This window comes from Labeo rohita, chromosome 15 (assembly GCF_022985175.1).
Source record: "Labeo rohita strain BAU-BD-2019 chromosome 15, IGBB_LRoh.1.0, whole genome shotgun sequence".
In the NCBI taxonomy this organism is placed as follows: domain Eukaryota; kingdom Metazoa; phylum Chordata; class Actinopteri; order Cypriniformes; family Cyprinidae; genus Labeo; species Labeo rohita.
In genome coordinates, this window is record NC_066883.1 from 30701885 (window position 1) to 30720557 (window position 18673).

The 18673-nt window shown below is 38.0% G+C and overlaps 1 protein-coding gene across 2 annotated transcripts in view; it reads left to right on the top strand.

Annotated features, from left to right (window-relative positions):
- col4a3 (collagen, type IV, alpha 3) overlaps positions 1–17212 on the top strand; it is a 42283-nt gene extending 25071 nt beyond the window's left edge. For both annotated transcript variants that reach the window (XM_051129269.1, XM_051129270.1), the window contains 33 exons: positions 554–589; positions 692–856; positions 1072–1161; positions 1376–1471; positions 4795–4865; positions 5003–5191; positions 5270–5438; positions 5620–5712; positions 5800–5904; positions 6099–6193; positions 6644–6794; positions 6931–7044; positions 7192–7359; positions 7495–7584; positions 7666–7800; positions 7941–8039; positions 8108–8197; positions 8304–8443; positions 8516–8642; positions 8729–8809; positions 8900–9001; positions 9081–9128; positions 9219–9404; positions 10409–10539; positions 10743–10815; positions 10928–10999; positions 11259–11384; positions 11470–11568; positions 13278–13472; positions 13600–13777; positions 13917–14031; positions 14277–14449; positions 14649–17212. In XM_051129269.1, coding sequence (XP_050985226.1) covers positions 554–589; positions 692–856; positions 1072–1161; positions 1376–1471; positions 4795–4865; positions 5003–5191; positions 5270–5438; positions 5620–5712; positions 5800–5904; positions 6099–6193; positions 6644–6794; positions 6931–7044; positions 7192–7359; positions 7495–7584; positions 7666–7800; positions 7941–8039; positions 8108–8197; positions 8304–8443; positions 8516–8642; positions 8729–8809; positions 8900–9001; positions 9081–9128; positions 9219–9404; positions 10409–10539; positions 10743–10815; positions 10928–10999; positions 11259–11384; positions 11470–11568; positions 13278–13472; positions 13600–13777; positions 13917–14031; positions 14277–14449; positions 14649–14715 — 3869 coding nt within the window. In that variant the 3' untranslated portion in view covers positions 14716–17212. The remainder of the gene's footprint in view (positions 1–553; positions 590–691; positions 857–1071; positions 1162–1375; positions 1472–4794; positions 4866–5002; positions 5192–5269; positions 5439–5619; positions 5713–5799; positions 5905–6098; positions 6194–6643; positions 6795–6930; positions 7045–7191; positions 7360–7494; positions 7585–7665; positions 7801–7940; positions 8040–8107; positions 8198–8303; positions 8444–8515; positions 8643–8728; positions 8810–8899; positions 9002–9080; positions 9129–9218; positions 9405–10408; positions 10540–10742; positions 10816–10927; positions 11000–11258; positions 11385–11469; positions 11569–13277; positions 13473–13599; positions 13778–13916; positions 14032–14276; positions 14450–14648) is intronic.
- Positions 17213–18673: the final 1461 nt, after the last annotated feature.

The following is an 18673-nucleotide window of genomic DNA, read 5'->3' on the forward strand; positions in this document are numbered from 1 at the left end:
TTTTCATATGTGCTTAAATGCCTTGAAGAGCTTAAACCCCAGTAATCTCTGCTTGCAGCTATATTTTTCTTTCTTTTGTTAACGGCCACAAAATTCTCTTCTTTGCTGTAAACAAAATATTCATACAAACCATGGTTAACGTAGTAATGTATACTAGCATTTAGCAAATGCTAGAATTGTTTCCTGAACAATTATGCATATTAGAATGATTTCTGAAAGATCATGTGACGCATAATGAGTCAGAAAATTCAGTTTTGCATCACATGAATAAATTATATATTTAAATAAATTATAATAGAAAACTGCTACTTTAAATTGTAACAAAAAAAAAAAAAACAAACAAAAAAAAAAATCACAATATTGCTGTTTTACTATTTTTGATCAAATAAATGCAGCTTTGTTAAACTTAAGATACTTCTTAAGTTTAACAAAACAAAAACAAAACAAAACCTTAATCCATTGAATGGTAGTGTATGTAATGAATTATTATTTTTGTGTTATTGAGAAAAAATATATAATCAGAAACTATTATTGGTTTCTCTTTTTTTTAAAGGTTTCTGTGGTATTACTGGATATACAGGTCCTCCAGGTAAATTATATATCTGCATTTTCTCGTCTTTTTTGCACTCACAAATACATACAGTACATACAAAAAACAAATGTTAACTCTCTCTTCACTCAAATATGTTAGGGATCGGCATACCAGGACCTACTGGAACACCAGGTTCTCCAGGCTATAGAGGTGTGAAAGGAGAAAAAGGAGATCCTGCACCTAACAGCAGTGGACCCAAAGGATTTGACGGCCCATCGGGGAAACGAGGACCCCCTGGTGACCCCGGACCTCCAGGAATTTCAAGTAACAATCTTTTGTTGAAGTCTGCCATCTTCAATTTATTTTATTAACCAAGCTTGTTGCAGTGGATTATAGGAATATCTAATCTGCAAAGGGTACATGTAAAGTCAGGCAGCTCAGTAAACAAAGATAAGCACAAGAAAAGCAACAGAAAATCACCTTAGTATAGCAGTTATGTGGATAAAATTACTGTTTGTGCTTCTCTCCTGCATCTCCAGAAATCGACACCCGCTGGGGCCCAAAAGGGTTCACGGGTGACATAGGCCTAACAGGCCCTCAGGGTCTGCACGGATGTGCTGGCATACCAGGTACGTTTCACCTACGTCACAGCCTACGTTATCGTCCAGGTTGAATGGCTAATATAAGCTCAAATATTTAGATCATACTTGGTAATGTCCCTACAAAAATTATTTTCTAAGTTAGACACAGTTCAGCCCCTTTAATAAAGTCTACATGACCTAAATGCATGCAACCAAAAAACATGCTAATCACGTAATACTGTCATCCATCATTTTAATATAGGTGACCAAGGAGAGCTTTGCAGACTGTGTGCTAGTTCTGCTGAAGAACCTGGACCTCCAGGACCACCTGGATTTTCAGGCAACCCAGGAGAGCCAGGTGAAGTCATCATTAGGTTTGCCAGAACACCCCAGCAACTGCATAGCAACACCTTATTTGTAGAAACTGCATAGCAACCACTAGGGGTGAGTGACAGACACAATTCACTTGTAGAAATTTGTCAACTGGCAGAGATTTTGGACTATCGTCCCTATCATAATTACACACTCATGTTGGTGTCGCTGTGCTACGTGGTCACAAAATGTGATGTTTGCACACATTTTTAAGCATTGTGGTTTAAAAACAAGTGATTTTAAGCCGTTGTAATGCAATGAGCATCAAAAGAGAACTTATTTCACTATAGGCGCTGTCAGAGAGGTGCACACACATGAAGACGGTGCTCACAGAGCGGGGGAAAATTTAGTTTTTCTTTCAGGCACTATACATTTCTGTGTAGCTGCATTTACGTCTTAAGTCAAAGCAGCTCTGAGAAAGAAAACACATGTGTAACAGTATATTGGCTCCGGGCAGCTCTTAACGTGACAGCAGTCTAATATTTCTGATGTATGACATTTATGTTAGTTAAACAAGCAAAGAGAAAAAATCTCTCACTTCTCTTGACTAAATTACTTTTGTAACTTTAATAAGAAGAAATATCAACTTCATTTACACAGTCAAGAATTATACATTTGATTACTTTATACATTGTATGTAGCATTTCTTATTCATTTGTTCTACTGTCATTTTTTGTCCTGTTGCTTACATTAGTTAAGTTGGCTTGCGAAAGCCAACTTACTGATATACTATTAAAGATTATTATTATTCTGTATTATATAATGTGCTAGTAACATGTTAATCATGCTAGCAACATGCTAGTAACTTGTTATTCATGCTAGCAGCATGCTAATCATGTTAGAAACATGCTAACAACATGCTAGTAACATGCTAATTGTGCTAGCAACATGCTAGTAACATGCTAATCATGTTAGAAACATGCTATCAAAATGCTAATCAGGCTAGAAACGTGCTAGTAACTTGCTAATAATGCTAACAACATTCTAGTAACTTGCTTATCATGCTAGCAGCATGCTAATCATGTTAGAAACATGCTAACAACATGCTAGTAACATGCTAATCGTGCTAGCAACATGTTAGTAACATGCTAATAAAATGATAGAAAAATGCTAGCAATGTGCTAGTAACATGTGAATCATGCTAGCAACATGCTAGTAACTTGCTAATTATGCTAGCAACATGCTAGTAACATGTTAATCATGCTAGCAATGCGCTAGTAACATGTTAATCATGCTAACAACATGCTAGCAACTTGGTAATCATGCTAGCAACATGCTAGTAACATGCTAATCATGCTAGCAACATGTTAGTAACTTGCTAATCATGCTAGCAGCATGGTAATCATGTTAGAAACATGTTAACAACATGCTAGTAACATGCTAATCATGTTAAAAACATGCTATCAACATACTAATCAGGCTAGAAACGTGCTAGTAACTTGCTAATCATGCTAACAACTTTCTAGTAACTTGCAAATTATGTTAACAACATGCTAATCATGCTAACAACATTGTAATCAGCCTATAAAATACAAGCAACAAGCTAATCATGCTAAATTATGTAAGCAGTGTGTTAAATCATGCTAGCTGCTTTCATGCTTTTACAACTGCTTCAAACTTTCAAGCTAGGCTTTCTCAAACCAACTTAAAGTTTGTTCTCAAACTTTATTCATCTAGTTTCTTATTCTTATTTAATCGCTGACTGTTTACTTGTCTTCAGTGAGCTTGAGCTTTTTTCATTTAGGCTAGTATTATGAAATTTCTGTGGTTCTTAAAGACTTTATTTAAAGCAAAAATATATTGTGATACATATACTGTTAACATGAAATAAAATGACTCGTATTGTGATACAAGATTTTGATCATATCGCCCACCCCTAGCAACCACCTTGCAACACTTTAGCAACCCCCATAAAATAATCCCTATCTCTATCCTGACCTTCAAACTATTTTAAATAGTGCTGTCAAGCGATTAATCGCATCCAAAATAAAAGTTTTTGTTTACATAAAACTATACGTGTGTGTACTGTGTATTTTATAATGTATTTATAAATACACACACATACAGTATATGTTTTGAAAATATTTACATGTATATATTTGTATTCATATAACTGATATTATATAGAAATATTTTTAATATTAGGGCTGTAGCTATCTATTATTTTAGTAATCGAGTATTCTACTGATTATTCTAGCGATTAATTAATTGGATAAGAAGTCATTTTTCTTTATTAAAGAGCAATACTAATTATACAAGAGAAAATAGGATGTTTCTTAAAATATTCAACTAATTTGTTTGCTTTTTAGAAAAATCAACATTTTTATTGCTGCAATTGCATTACATTAATAATCATGAAAACTAAACCCATTTAATGCATTTTTTGGCCAAATTACATTCAAAATGCAAATACAAATATATCAATAATCCTGAGGAACATATATAACATATATATGTGGGGGTTTTTTTGTGAAATTGTTTTTTGAATTTTTATTCATTATATATATATATATATATGAATAAAAATTCCAAAAACAATTTCACACTTGTTTAGAAAAAGGTAAACATTACAACCTAAAATGAAGGCATAAATCATCAAGACATTTAGCCATTTAGATGTAGGCCTATTTACCCACTATTTAATTCAGCTCAGAGGGACATAATTGCATTTAACTTGCATAAATAATACTTTGTTATTTTAAACAAAACATTGAATACTGAGATTTACATGTATTTTTAAAATAATGATACTTTAAATGTAAAATCAGTACTGCCAGTAGGTGTCAGCAAGTCACTGAGTCATTGTAAGTGAGTCATTGCGATTGCACTGAACCTTTTATGTCATGTCCTGATTAGCTCCTTGTTGATATGTGTCTTGTTCTCATTGGTTGGTTTTGTCATGTGTTCTCCTTGTCTTCTATATAAGCTGTTTGTTCAGTCTTTAAGATGAGTAATTATTGTATAGCCATTTCCTAGTTCATGTGTGTACCTTCCCATGTTTCCTAGTTTCCTAGTTCCCCTGTGTTTTTGACCTTGGACTGTTTCCTAGTTTTACGATCATTTGCTGTCTGCCCTGACCCTTGCCTGTTTTTTTGGATTACACTTATGGATTTTTCTTTGATGATACTGTTTGCTTGTGTTCAACCCTGTGTGTCTTGACCACGTCTGTAAATAAAGCCTTGCGTTTGGATCCCCAACTCCATTGTCCTGACTCCCCACGTTACGACTGAATATTTACTTATAACACATTACAGATCTCTTTGTTTTTTTTTAGTTACAGACATTAACAAATTTAAATTCATTGTGCAGGTCATGGAGGACTTCAAGGCAATAAAGGATTCCAAGGCTGCAAAGGTCCAGCAGGTCCACCTGGTCCTTCGGTCAGTTTACCTTCATACTGCTAGTTTACCCATTCATCATCCTCATTACTCAAAACTATAGTTTGTCCACTCCTGTTATGCAGTTTGTATAGCAACAGTTGAATATGTCCATAATGAGAATTAAAATGTTTGCACAGGGTTCCTTAGGTCGTCCAGGATTTCCAGGGCCTCCAGGGCCCAAAGGAGACCAAGGAATAAGGTCTGAGTTTGGGGATAAAGGCCAGAAAGGAAACTGTGGTGTAGAAGGACCACTGGGGATAAATGGACAAGATGGCAGGCCAGGCACCCCTGGCTGCAAAGGACCAGCAGGAGTAAAAGGAAACCCAGTTAGTACTTTGAACTTGTAATGGTAACCTTTGAGATAATTGCAAAAATCTTGAAACTGACTTTGACCTATTTTTCAGAGTCCTCCAGGTCCTAAGGGCAAACTAGGAGATCCAGGGATTTGTGGAGAGCCTGGCTGCCCAGGTCCAATGGGCTGCCAAGGGTCAATGGGTGTTGGGAAACCAGGGCCACCTGGAGAGAAAGGATGTTTGGGAGTATTGGGCCGGCAAGGAAATCCTGGAGAACCAGGTATGAATTAATTTATCATGTAACTGCATTAATGTTTGCAAAACATGAGATGTTACTCTATTGTTTAAACCCCAGGAACTAAGTAAAGGGTGTTGAGTAGCCTCTAAATTTTTATTGGCTTCATCTAAATTTAATCTATATTAAGAATTACAGGCTCAAATATTACAGTTGCATCCCGCAGGTGAGAAAGGTTCCCCAGGACCAGTACAAATGATTCCAGGAGACCCAGGTGAGCCTGGACTGCCTGGTCAACCTGGTCGACCAGGACTTCAAGGTAAGCAGAGGGGATAACATACTTGGCAGATGGATAAGTAGTTTGAGAACAGAACGTGAAATGGATAACAATTAATGTGTGTTTTAGGTAATGAAGGTAATACAGGAGTTCAAGGATGCCCAGGATTAAATGGGGTAAAAGGAGATAAAGGACCGTCAATTCCAGGATTTCCTGGATATACTGGTCCCAAAGGTGGGTAATGTGAACCAATGTAATAAGCCATCATAATAAAGGTTATTTCTGACAAATCTAGAAAATGCATTCAAATTAGATGTTAAATCATGGTTGTGCATCTAATTTTTGTCTTGGTTTTTTAATGTTGTGGATGAGTGACTTGAAATGGTAGCACTCGTCCTATCTAATTTTGAATACTTTTGCTGTTGCAGGTGATAAGGGCGTAAAAGGGAATCCAGGTCCACCTAGTTATGGATGTGTAGGCCGTCCTGGACCCCCAGGACTACCAGGAAGTCCAGGTGCAAAGGTCAGGGGTGGTGACACTTATGGTTTCACCATTGTTACATAATATGCCATAACAAGCTAGGTTTGAATATGTGCATGCTTAAATAAGATTTGAGAGTTATGGGAGAAATGGTCAATGAGTAATGATTACATTTTGGCCTGTTTTCTATAGCCTGTTCTTTTAAGAAAACTTGGAATACACTGGCAAATTACATGGATCACTTTAATTGTTTTATATAGCATTTTTGTCTTTTTGTGGAGCATGACAATTCCTACAACAGAGCTCAGAATTATATCTTTTAATTTGCACAGATGAAGAAAAGACAGGTTAGCAACAAAAGGTATTAGCAACTTGGCAACAAAGTATTAATCATGATTTCAGAAGTAAAATGAGCAGAAATTCATGTAGTTACAGTCACGTGAGTAAAGTCATGCGTTAATAAAAGAGAATAAATTTAAATTCCACCTGCAGGGTGAAATAACATTTGGCTCCCCGGGGCCAAAGGGTCGGCAGGGCTTGCCAGGAGATGAAGGGAGCCTTGGTCCATCAGGAATTTGTGGCCCCCCTGGATTATCAGGATGTCCAGGTCAAAAAGGAAGGGATGGAGCACCAGGAGACAGTGGTTGGTGGACATAAGCATAATCCTTCCCTATGTAAACTTGAATATACACAACTATACGTACACACAAATGTACACATTTTCTCTCTCTTTGCATCTATTTATCAGTCCATCCCTCACCTGAAAATTGTCCACACAGGTGTGCGGGGTCCTGATGGTTTGCCTGGACAGGCTGGGATTCCTGGATGCTGTACGCCAGGAGCCAAAGGTGACGAAGGGCCCTTAGGCATTAGAGGGCTAGATGGACCCACTGGTAAGTAAATCCCACATTGATAGATATTTATCTACTTTATATAGGTTAGGGCTAAGAATTAATTCAATTACTTACTTATTATCTTATTATCTTATTACTTATTATCATACCCAAAATGATGTTCACAGTGACATATGTTGTCTTTAGGGCTGCCAGGGCTGAAGGGGCCACGAGGTGAAACTGGACCACCTGGACAGGGTTTACCTGGTATACCAGGTGTTACTGGAATACCTGGGAAAATCGGAGATTCTGGTTTGACTGGTGTCCGGGGGCGAAAAGGTTTCCAAGGTCGGGATGGTTCACCAGGTTGTCCAGGTACTTGACAGCTAATTTTTTTGTAACTTTGTAACTGGTCAAACAGATAATGACTAGATACTATTTTCCAAAACACAGCAACCAATTTAAGCTGGTTTTCCCAACAGGCGTAAGGTGCCCTTTGTTTTCTTTCAGGTTCACAGGGAGATCAGGGATGTCCTGGAATGGTTGGTCCACCTGGAGTAGATGGAAATCCTGGACCACCAGGATGCCAGGGACCCAAAGGTTCAAATATACACACATACAAATCCAGCAATGATTTTGTTTGTTATTGGTCATATTATAATGTTGATTATCTTTTGTCAGGTTTAATGGGTAGAAATGGAGTGCCAGGAAATCGTGGAAAACATGGGGGTCCAGGAGACCCTGGAGCCTGTGGTCCAAAGGGACTGCCGTCAAATGTTATAAACCCTGGGGATCCTGGTGACCCTGGCCTACCAGGTGACCCTTTTAACATCTGGTTTCCATTTGGATATTCATGTTGTCAGTTCCTCAATATGTTTTCTGTAATCTCAACCCAGTTGCTGGAACTGCAAAACATCTCAGATACTACTATATGTAACATCTTTCATGTGTTTTAGGTCTTCTTGGTCTACCTGGCACTAAAGGGGAATTAGGACTCCCAGGCAATTATGGACAATGTGGAAAGAATGGAATTCCAGGCAGACCTGGTCCACCAGGTACAGATGCTGAAATCCAAAACCTTGCTGTCCACATTACAGCATATTAAAAACTTTCTCTTTTTCAGGCCCTCCTGGTGACCCTGGCCAGAAGGGACTTCCTGGAAATCGGGGTCCTGATGGAGCCTTTGGTGATCAAGGAATTATAGGATTTCCAGGCAAGTTCATATACATCCATAAATCTAAACCTTGTTTCAGCAACACTATGCTTCAGATGTAAGTTTCATAAGTAATTTTACATATGCAAATGTGTTTCTTTTGCAGGAATGAAAGGCGACAAAGGTTTACCTGGTGTTCGTGGGGAGACTGGGACTCCTGGTGTCCCAGGTCCAAATGGACCAAAGGGGATCAAAGGTGATACCAGCTGTCCTGGGTTAGGGCCTCCAGGAGAACCCGGTCAAAAGGTATTAATTTCCATACTTTGGTTCTTTTTGCTGAAAAAACAACACTATAACCCCTTTCTCTTATTCCGTCAGGGTGAACCAGGTTGTCCAGGGCGTAAAGGGGAAAAGGGTGACAGGGGTATATGTGGGTGGAGCGGGCCCCCAGGTTTATCAGGGGCTCCTGGTGAAAGAGGTGAAACTGGAGTACCAGGAGTGCCAGGTATTTCATTTAGAAATGAATTCTGTGCTCAAAAAACTAGATACATGAAGCATGATTCTATTATCCTATTATTGTCACATTGCCAGGACCCCCAGGAGCCCCTGGTGATGAAGGTTTAGCTGGGTGCCCAGGTCCTCTTGGATATACAGGGCCCTGTGGTCCACCAGGTACAATCCCATTCTAGACTTTTTATTATATAATGTAAATGTAAGAACTCATTCCAGTGGTGCATTGTTTTTTCTCTATTATTTCTTAAGGTATTTCAGGTTCAGCTGGAGATTCAGGGCCTGTAGGATTTCGTGGAGACCAAGGCAGGGATGGCATTCCAGGACCGGCAGGGGACAAAGGAGATAGAGGGCGTAAGATGTCAAGCACAAACACACATATCCTCACATGAAGGCATATTCTTATTAAGCAATCGTGATTTTGTTTTTCCAGCCCTGGGAATTGGAGATCCTGGCCCACGTGGCATCAAGGGTGAGAAAGGTAAGTCCACTCTCAGAAAGGCCACCCTTTCAATATATAAATCTTAACCACTTAGCTGTCCTTACAGTATATGTGTATATCTAATTTCAGGTGCAAAAGGCTGTTCTGGACCCCGAGGGCCATGTGGACCACCAGGACCCTGCGGTCAAGCTGGAGATCCTGGGACTCCGGGCAAACCCGGGGAAATGGGGCCATGCGGGATTACAGGTTCACCTGGTGTCTGTATCAGTGGTCCAAAAGGGGAGCAAGGATGTAATGGATCACCTGGGGTAACAGGTGATTAGCTGTCTTTGATTATTAGTAGTGCTAGTGTAACGGAGGCCAGCTGGTAAGTGCTGGGCAGTTTAAACCTTACTCCCATTATCTGAAGAGGCACAGTAACAACTGGCGCTAGAGGCTGCAGTCTTTAGCCTTCCTGTTACTGCGCTCACCTCTCATGTTGGTGCGAGTAGGACTGGGAAATTACATTGGTGCCCTGACCCAGACAGGAGTGAGGTTTAGGGGATGAGTGTAACGGAAGCCAGCTGGTAAGTGCTGTGCAGGTAAACCTCATTCCCCTGATCTCAAGAGGTGCACTAGCAACTGACGCTAGAGACTTTAGTCTTTAGCCTCCTTGTTACTGCGCCCGCCTCCCACGCCGGTGACCTAGGTTTGAGCCCTGTTCAGAGTGGGTGTGAGTAGGAACCTGGTGGGTTATATTGGTGCTGTGACCCGGATGGGTTTAGGGGGTTAGTGTAACTGAAGCTAGCTGGTAACTAGAGGCTGGCACTAGAGGCTGCAGTCTTTAGCCTCCTTGTTAGTGCACCCGCCTCCCATGTTAGTGACCTGGGTTTGAGTCCCACTCAGAGCGAGTGCGAGGAGGACCCGGGGGTGGGTGGTTACATTGGTGCCGTGACCCGGATGGGAGTGGGATTTAAGGGTTGAGTATAACAGAAGCCAGCTGGTAAGTGCTGTGCAGGTAAACGTCACTACCCTCATCTCAAGAGGCACTACTGATTGGTATTAGAGGCTGCAGTCTTTTGCCTCCTTGTTAATGCACCAACCTCCCATGCCAGTGACCCAGGTTTGGGTACCGCTCAGAGCGAATGCAAATAGGACCATGGGGGGTTATGTTGCTGCTGTGACCCGAATGGGAGTGAGGTTTAGGGGGGTGAGTGTAACGGAGGCCACCTGGTAAGTGCTGTGCAGGTAAACCTCACTCCCCTGTTCTTCACTCTCAACCTGCTATTAATTCTTGCTCACATGTCTTCTGTTATTTCTGTGTGTATTTTTAAAAACAGGACCCAGAGGACCACGTGGTCCTCCTGGCGATCCAGGTCCAGGTATAAAGGGAGATAAAGGAGACATTGGGCCCCAAGGGCTAGTGGGACAACCTGGTTGTGCTGGTGACCGGGGAGTTCCAGGGTTGCCAGTAAGTAGACAAAAGAAGATAAATGCACACTCCGGTCAACTTGGCGATCTCAACTTAATGATGTACTGTAGGCTTTTGTGAAGTTTTATGTTTTTAGATAAGTTTGCAGAACCAGGGACAACACTGATTCACAAAGAATTTGTTGAATAAAATGTGTTGAGTTTGTTTGATAGATCCAGTCATGAAAACTGCATTGTTTCCAGGGTAGAGATGGAAATACTGGTTTAAAGGGTCCAAAAGGAAATACGGGGCCATTGGGGTGTGTTGGGCCAGTCGGTAAGAAAACCAGAATTAAATAAATAAAAATGTAAGGAAAACTTGAATTTAATAGATCAATTAGTAGATGAATATGCATTTTATTTAAAGTTTTTCTGTACTTGTATTGTAGGCCACAAAGGACAGTGTGGTCAAGCTGGGCGTCTTGGATTAAAAGGTTGCAGAGGAACTCCTGGAGCTAAAGGTGATCTTTCATATACTGGCATACTAACATATTAAAAACGAGGCAATTACAATTACAGTCATGTCATATATATAGTACTTTATGAGGAAATTATCAAAGCTTGCAGGCCTGAAAACTCCAAAAAAGCAAATATAAGATAAAACAACAGCTTCACTGAGGAATGGCAATCATTTTGGTCACAACATGGCCTTCTTCAGTGCCTAATCGTATTGTTTTATTAGCAAATATGAACATTTTTTCCCTCTTTGTGAATATTTAGGGCCTAAAGGATGTGAAGTTGTGGCTCAGGTCAAATCTCTCCCAGGAGACCGTGGTCTTCCTGGACAATTTGGGGAAAAAGGAGAACCAGGAGAACCAGGAGCTCAAGGCTTAGAAGGCTTAATAGGTAAAATGCCACAAACACAATGCTCTAATTTTATCTGATGTTTTATGATTTGCATCTTGCATTTACGTAATTCCCCATCTTTTAGGAACACAAGGTCAAAAGGGCAGTAGTGGTGCAGATGGAGTTCCTGGATTTAGGGGGATACCTGGACCGAAGGGAGACACTGGCCCAAAAGGACCAAAAGGTAAATCTTAAAAATGGTACACCTAGATGTTTTTCTATTTGAACTATAGCTAACAGTATAAAGTTTTGGATCTGTAGCATTTTTTTTAAGAAGTCTCTTATGCTCAAATTCATTTGATCGTACAGTAAAACAGTAATATTGTGAAATATTAATGTAGTTTGAAATAATTTTTAATATTCATTTTAAAATGTAATTTATTCCTGTGATAGTAAAGCTGTATTTTTCGCAGTCTTCAGTGTGACATGGTACTTCAGAAATCACTGTACTTTGCTGACCTGATCTTCAAAAAAAAAAGTCATTATCATGGTTGAAAACAGCTACGCTGCTTAGTATTTTTGAGAAATGTTGATACATTTGTTTACTATGGAGAGCCGTTTTCAACTTTTTTCTCAGAATTACATGATACAAACTCACAATTGTGAGTTATAAAGTCAAAATTGTAAGATATAAAGTTAGAATCTTTCTCGCAACTGTGATTTTATATCTCACAATTTTTTTCTCAAAATTGTGAGATAGAAATTTGCTGCAAGTTATAAAGTCCAGTGTCGAGGGAGAATCTCGCAAATCGTACCTAATAACCAAGCGGCAATCTCCCGGTCTCCCTCTTGAAGCCAACACGGAAGTGACTAAAACTGCAATTCATCGTCTTGCCGCTAGAGACTGGCTGCAAAAGGTGTTAAAATGCCTAACTTTACAGCAGAAAAAAATATGTTTACAGCCTGGTTCAAAAAGTGGTTTTGGTCTATATAGCTAATTTTGCCCTTCATGTCAACTGTGAGGGGGGTTAATTTTTTATAACTCATCTATTTCATTTATATTAAGCCTTAAAGTTCTGCATAATTTAGGGCATGGCCACTTGAGTGACAGGTGGATCGCCGCTGCTGTCACCACCGTCGCGCTAGGTGGGCTTGGTTCAGCAACCATCTCCACCCACGTCCCGCCTCTTTGCCCATTTTCGATTATCCGTGAGTGACGCGCAGTGATGCGATTCCAAGATGGCGGTGGCCGACTCCCGCCCACTAAGAGCTTCAAAAATGTTCTTCAGAAACCTGGTGATGGGTGACATCACGGACACTACGTCCATATTTTTTACAGTCTATGTTAATAACTCGCATTTTTGTCAGAAGTCAGAATTGCAAGTTTCTGAGAAAAACGTCAGAACTGTGAGTTTATATTGCAATTCTGACTTTATTTTTCAGAATTGCAAGTTTTATTTTTCAGATTTGCAAAATTTCAACTCAATTCTAAGAAAAAACTCAGAATTGTGAGTTTAAATCTCGTAAGTTTTTTCTTGCAATTTCGAGTTTATATCTCACAATTTTGACTTTATTTTTCAATATATGGCGACTTTATTTCTCAGCATTGTGAGTTTTATTTTTTTTTAAGTCAGTCTTTAAATCTCGTAATTCTGAGTTTTTTCTTGCAATTTCGAGTTCAAAAAAAGTCAGAATTGTGTTTAAATTTTGCAATTCTGAGGGGTTTTTTTTTAGCATTTGTGAGTTTATATCATACAATTTTGAGAAAAAAGTCAAAACTGCATATATATATATATATGTATAATAAAGTCAGAATAAAGTCAGAATGCCAGAATTTTGTATATATACATATACATTCTGACTTTAGAACTTGCAATTTAGAGTAAATTTTCAAAATACCCAGTGAAAAGTCTAATGCCATCATGTAAAAACAAACCTTGTTTGCCTCCAAAGGTTTTCGTGGTGCGATGGGCAAAGGAGGTCCCAAGGGTTTACGAGGTCCACCTGGGACAAAAGACGGTTTCCTTTTTACCAAGCATAGTCAGAAAATAAGTATACCAGACTGTCCTCATGGGTCAAAGCTTGTGTACTCTGGATATTCGCTTCTCTTCGTCAACGGCAATAACCGTGGACATGGGCAAGACCTAGGCATGAAACACAAAAAGAACATTCATATGATTCATACATTCATCAACTCATGCACATACGGATACAAACAGACAGTGAGCAAACAAATTCAGATTTTCACAGTCCGTGTGTGCTTGTGTGTTTATAGGGACTGTGGGAAGCTGTTTGCAGATGTTCTCCACCATGCCCTTTCTGGTGTGCAATTCCAACAAAACTTGTCAGTACGCCTCTCGAAATGATTACTCCTATTGGCTGTCTACAGATGCTTCCATGTCTCCAACCATGGACTTGATATCTGGTGAATCGTTGGGTAATTATATCAGCAGGTAAACGCAAAGTCCGTGTTTCCTCTGCATTGCTTATATCATTTTGTTAATGAGGTGATGTCAGTTTGTATTAAACTGTAAGACAAACATGGATAGATAATATGATAAGTTCAACAGTCTTTCTCTCAATTCCTTAAAGGTGTTCAGTATGTGAGGCACCAACTAATGTAATAGCAGTCCACAGCCAGACCATGGAAACCCCAGAGTGCCCTAGAGGATGGTTTTCACTATGGAAAGGTTACTCCTTTGTAATGGTAAGAAGCAGCTGTTATTTGCAAACTATGGCAATAAAGACATGATGATATCTTGAAGGTCAACAACTGTTTTTAGCATTCATAATAAGAAGCTCTTCAGCAGCAAATTGGCATAGTAGTGTGATTACTGATCACGTGACACTGAAGTGTGGAGTAATTACTCCTGAAAATTCCATTTTTATTTTTAAATCAAATAAATATAGCCTTGCTAAGCATGTAAATGGTTGTTCTGATTTATTTCTTAGCAAACGGGTGCTGGCGCAGAAGGTTCCGGGCAGCCGCTGGTCTCTCCTGGATCTTGTCTGGAAGAATTCCGGATGATTCCATACATTGAGTGCCAGGGCAGTGGCCTCTGTAACTTCTTTTCTGATTCCTACAGCTTCTGGCTTGCATCACTTGATCCTAGCAAAATGTTCAGGTACAAGAATTTTGAATATCAAACAACTGAATTAAATCTGATTTGCATTAAATGGGTAATATGGATAAAACAGAAGCAATCCTTTTCTTTTAAAAGGGAAAAAAAATACTATTTAACAGATTTCTTCAGGATTCACTGCTTTAATTATAATTGTTATATTAAATAAACAACATTATCCTTTTTTGTTCTCATTCCTCAGTATTCCAATCCCCCAGAAAACAAGACAGAATGACATCAGCCGCTGTCGGGTCTGTATGAAGCAGTAGTTCTTAAGTCAGAGGTGACTTGAACTATGAACTTCCAGCAGTCTTTTTTTCATGACTTGTATAATCTCAGTAGGATCCACGACGTTTACCCGGAAACAACTGGATATAAGTGATTGTCATTATGTTTGCTGTGGTCCAGTGGTCCAATTTAGTTTAAAGTGCCCCTATTATGGATTAAAAAAGGTTCATATTTTGGTTTTGGGAGTCCCCAACAACAAGCTGACATGCATGCAAGGCCATAAAACACTTTTATTGTCTTATAATATGCATTTATTTTTACCTTATTTGCTCAATGACTCCCAAACGGTTCGTTAAAGCGAATCATTCGTCCAAACCACTCCTTTGCTGACACTAATCTGCGGGGATTGGTCCGATGACTTAGTCTTTTGTGATTGGTTTAACGTTACTGCGTGCAGCGAATTTCAAACACGGAACGCCCATCACCGTTACTCTAGCCCACAACTCGGTGGTAAACAACAACACCCAAACAGCCACAGTATATGTGTCAACCCAACGCAGAAATGTATTGATAAACTAAATACGTATTTTGCATGATACAGAGTAACGTTACATGAGAGCAACACATTTTAAAGGATTACTCCACTTTCAGAATAAAATGTCCTGATAATTTACTCACCCCCATGTCATACACGACATAATGTTACACCATATAACACACAACTACGTATTTTGAACGATCGCTAGAAAATACAACCATCAATTATTAATCACACTTACAGGTAGAGGTTCAGAGGAGCAAGACGGTCCAAATAAACTGGTCACTGATCCATCTTTTAAGAGCAAGCCTTTGGTGAATCCCGCATTGCACTTAGGATACAGCGTCTTCTCGACATGATGTAAACCATATGGAAATTTTACTGTGTTTGTGGGCGGGCAAGTTGTTCGCAACATAGAATGTGGGTGGACATTATGCAAATGTGTTACTTCATGACGTACAGCCGTAACAGAAAAAGATTTGAATTCCTGACGACTCGTTCAGGCTATTGTGAACCGACTCTTTTTTTTGATAGACAATATCTTTATGTATCGTGCACTGTCGGCTTCACAACTTTGCAGATAGTTTATGTTCACATACAGCTACATGACACACTGCATGAAAGGTCATACTTGAAAAGGCATAATAGGAGCACTTTAATATATATGTATATACACTACCAGTCAAAACTTTTTGAACAGTAAGTTTTTTTTGTTTTTTGAAGAAGGCTCACCAAAGCCTGCATTTATTTGATCCAAAGTACAGCAAAAACAGTCAAATTTAAACTAAAAAAATAACTATTATTAAAGTTTTCTATTTGAATATATTTTAAAATGTAATTTATTCCTGTGATCAAATCTGAATTTTTAACATCATTACTCCAGTCACATGATCCTTCAGAAATCATTGTAATATTCTGATTTGCTGCTAAAAAAAAAGAAATTATTATCACTATTATTATTATTATTATTTTTATTATTATGTTGAAAATATAACGTCGGGTCTCTGATAAATGGAAAGTTCAGAAGAACAGCATTTATTTCACATACAAATATTTTGTAATATTATAAATGTTTTATCATCACTTTTGATCAATTTAAAGCATCCTTGCTAAATAAAAGCAATTTCTGTTATTTATTTTCAGAAAAAAAAAAAAATATATATATATATATATATATATATATATATATATATATTGACTCCAAGTTTTTGAGTGGTATAGTGTATAATGTTACAAAAGCTTTTTATTTCGTATAAATGCTGATCTTTGGATCTTTCTATTCATTAAAGAATCCTGAAAAAAAGGTACTCAACTGTTTTAAATATTGATAATAATAATAATAAATATAGCTGCAAGCAGCAATAGCGGGGCCAAGCACAGCAAGGAGAACAGACCAACTACAACAATGAGTAATTAAAGCCATTTTAGGATGATGTCAGTTGAAATGGCTGAAAAATCATAAATACAACCAATAGTAATATAATTGAATGGCTTATCACTTTTGACCAATAGGTGGTGCTGTTTTCAAATTGATCTGGTGTGTTCTGTGTGAAGTAAAAATGACATTATGTTTGGTGTCATTATGTCAAAACTTTACAGAGATACAGCCTCAGAGTCATTTTGGCATCATGCCTCAAATGTATTGTGGCGCTGTACGAAAACAGTTTTGTCTATCGACACAAAATCCATAACTTTGTGTGAGCACAGTCTGAAGATGATTTGAGTCCAATTTGGTGAAAATCGGACCAACTACACTAAACGGAAACTGTTTCGTATATCGACACAAAATCCATAACCTTTTGTCAGCAAGATCTGAAGATGATCCGAGTCAAATTTGGTGAAGATCGGACTAACGGTCTAGGAGGAATTAGAAAAAGTAGGTTTTCAACATTAATCAAAATGGCAGATAGGATGTTTGGCCAATATTGGCATAATGGGTATCAATGTTCTTGTTAATTTCATTACAGTAGGCTAATGTAAACAGTTATTAGCATTTTTGTAAATTTAACTTTATAACTTTTAACTTTTGGCCACAAGGTGGCGCTGCCACCAAACTTTTTGAGTACTGTCAGGGCATGGTGCCGAAGACACATAATCATTCAGAAGTTATAAGCAAAAATACTGCCACTGTGTGGCAAATTTCACAACTTTCCCGCAAACGGTTCTATGGGCTGCCATAGACTCAAGAGCGGAAGAAGAAGAATAAGAACGCCAACGGATACAATAGGTGCCATCGCACCTGCGGTGATTGACCCCTAAAAATGATTCTTGAACAGCTAGGATTATATGACACAGAAGACTGGAGTAATGATGCTACAAATTTAGCTTTAAAATCACAGGAATAAATTACATTTTGAAATACATTCAAATAGAAAACAGTTACTTTAAATAGTAAAAAGATTTCAGAATTTAACTGTTTTTGCTCTACTTTGGATCAAATAAATGCAGGCTTGGTGAGCAGAAGAGACTTCTTTAAAAACACAAAAAAAAAAAATTTAAGGAACAAAACCAAACAACACAATAGATTCCCTTTAACAGAAGTTTTAAATTTGCTAAATCCAAGGTACCAGCCCAGTGTTTTTCCACTGCTAAGGATTCTTCAGCATTCTTTTCTTCCTTCTTTTTTTCTCTTAAAACTCATAAATGAGAGGTGAAATCAGAATTTAGGGTGACTTCAGTTTGGCTACTTCTCATTACTAAACTATTTTTCATTTGTAGTTAATTATGGATGACTTTTGTGTGTGGGGATAGCTATTAGAAAATCCCTTTTTCCTAACTAGATTGAGAAACAGAGGCTAAATAAATAGTATTTTGAGCTCAGGTTGCTCATATTGAGCTTAAACTGTGTATAATTTTGTATTTAAAACAGAAACAAAATAGCTAATCAAAATATGAAAAATAGTTTAGTAATTAAAGTTTGAATATTTTTTATGTTATTAATTTTAATGGTTAACTAATACACTTTAATACACATAAATGTCTTCCTGAGTAACACTCATGTAAACATATGTTAATGCTACTAATTTAATAATCATAGAGTAATAAATAGCATAAAATAAATGCCAGTCTTACAAGTTCTCAATTAATTTTAATATAAAGGAGTTCCCTAAATATCATGATTCAACATTCAATAGATCCCTGTCAGTGTAAGCAAGGTGTGCTTATCATTTGGATTATGATCTTCTCCTTTATTATACAAATACTTTGCTGTAAGTCTACTTTCTATTAGACCTTTATTCAAGAAAAAATCAAAGTCTGTTTGTTTGTGTACAAAATGATTTGTGCAATGCTTAGTTGAAAATGTTTTTGGTGCTGAGGTTTTGCAAAGCATATTTAAGCTTGTTCATGTTTAACACTGAATGACTCAGAGTTAATGGTGCTATTTGTTAGATTAATGAAAAAGGAAAAGAAACTTGAGAAACGTTGAGAGACAAAGTGTGTGTGTATGTATAGTCATGTAA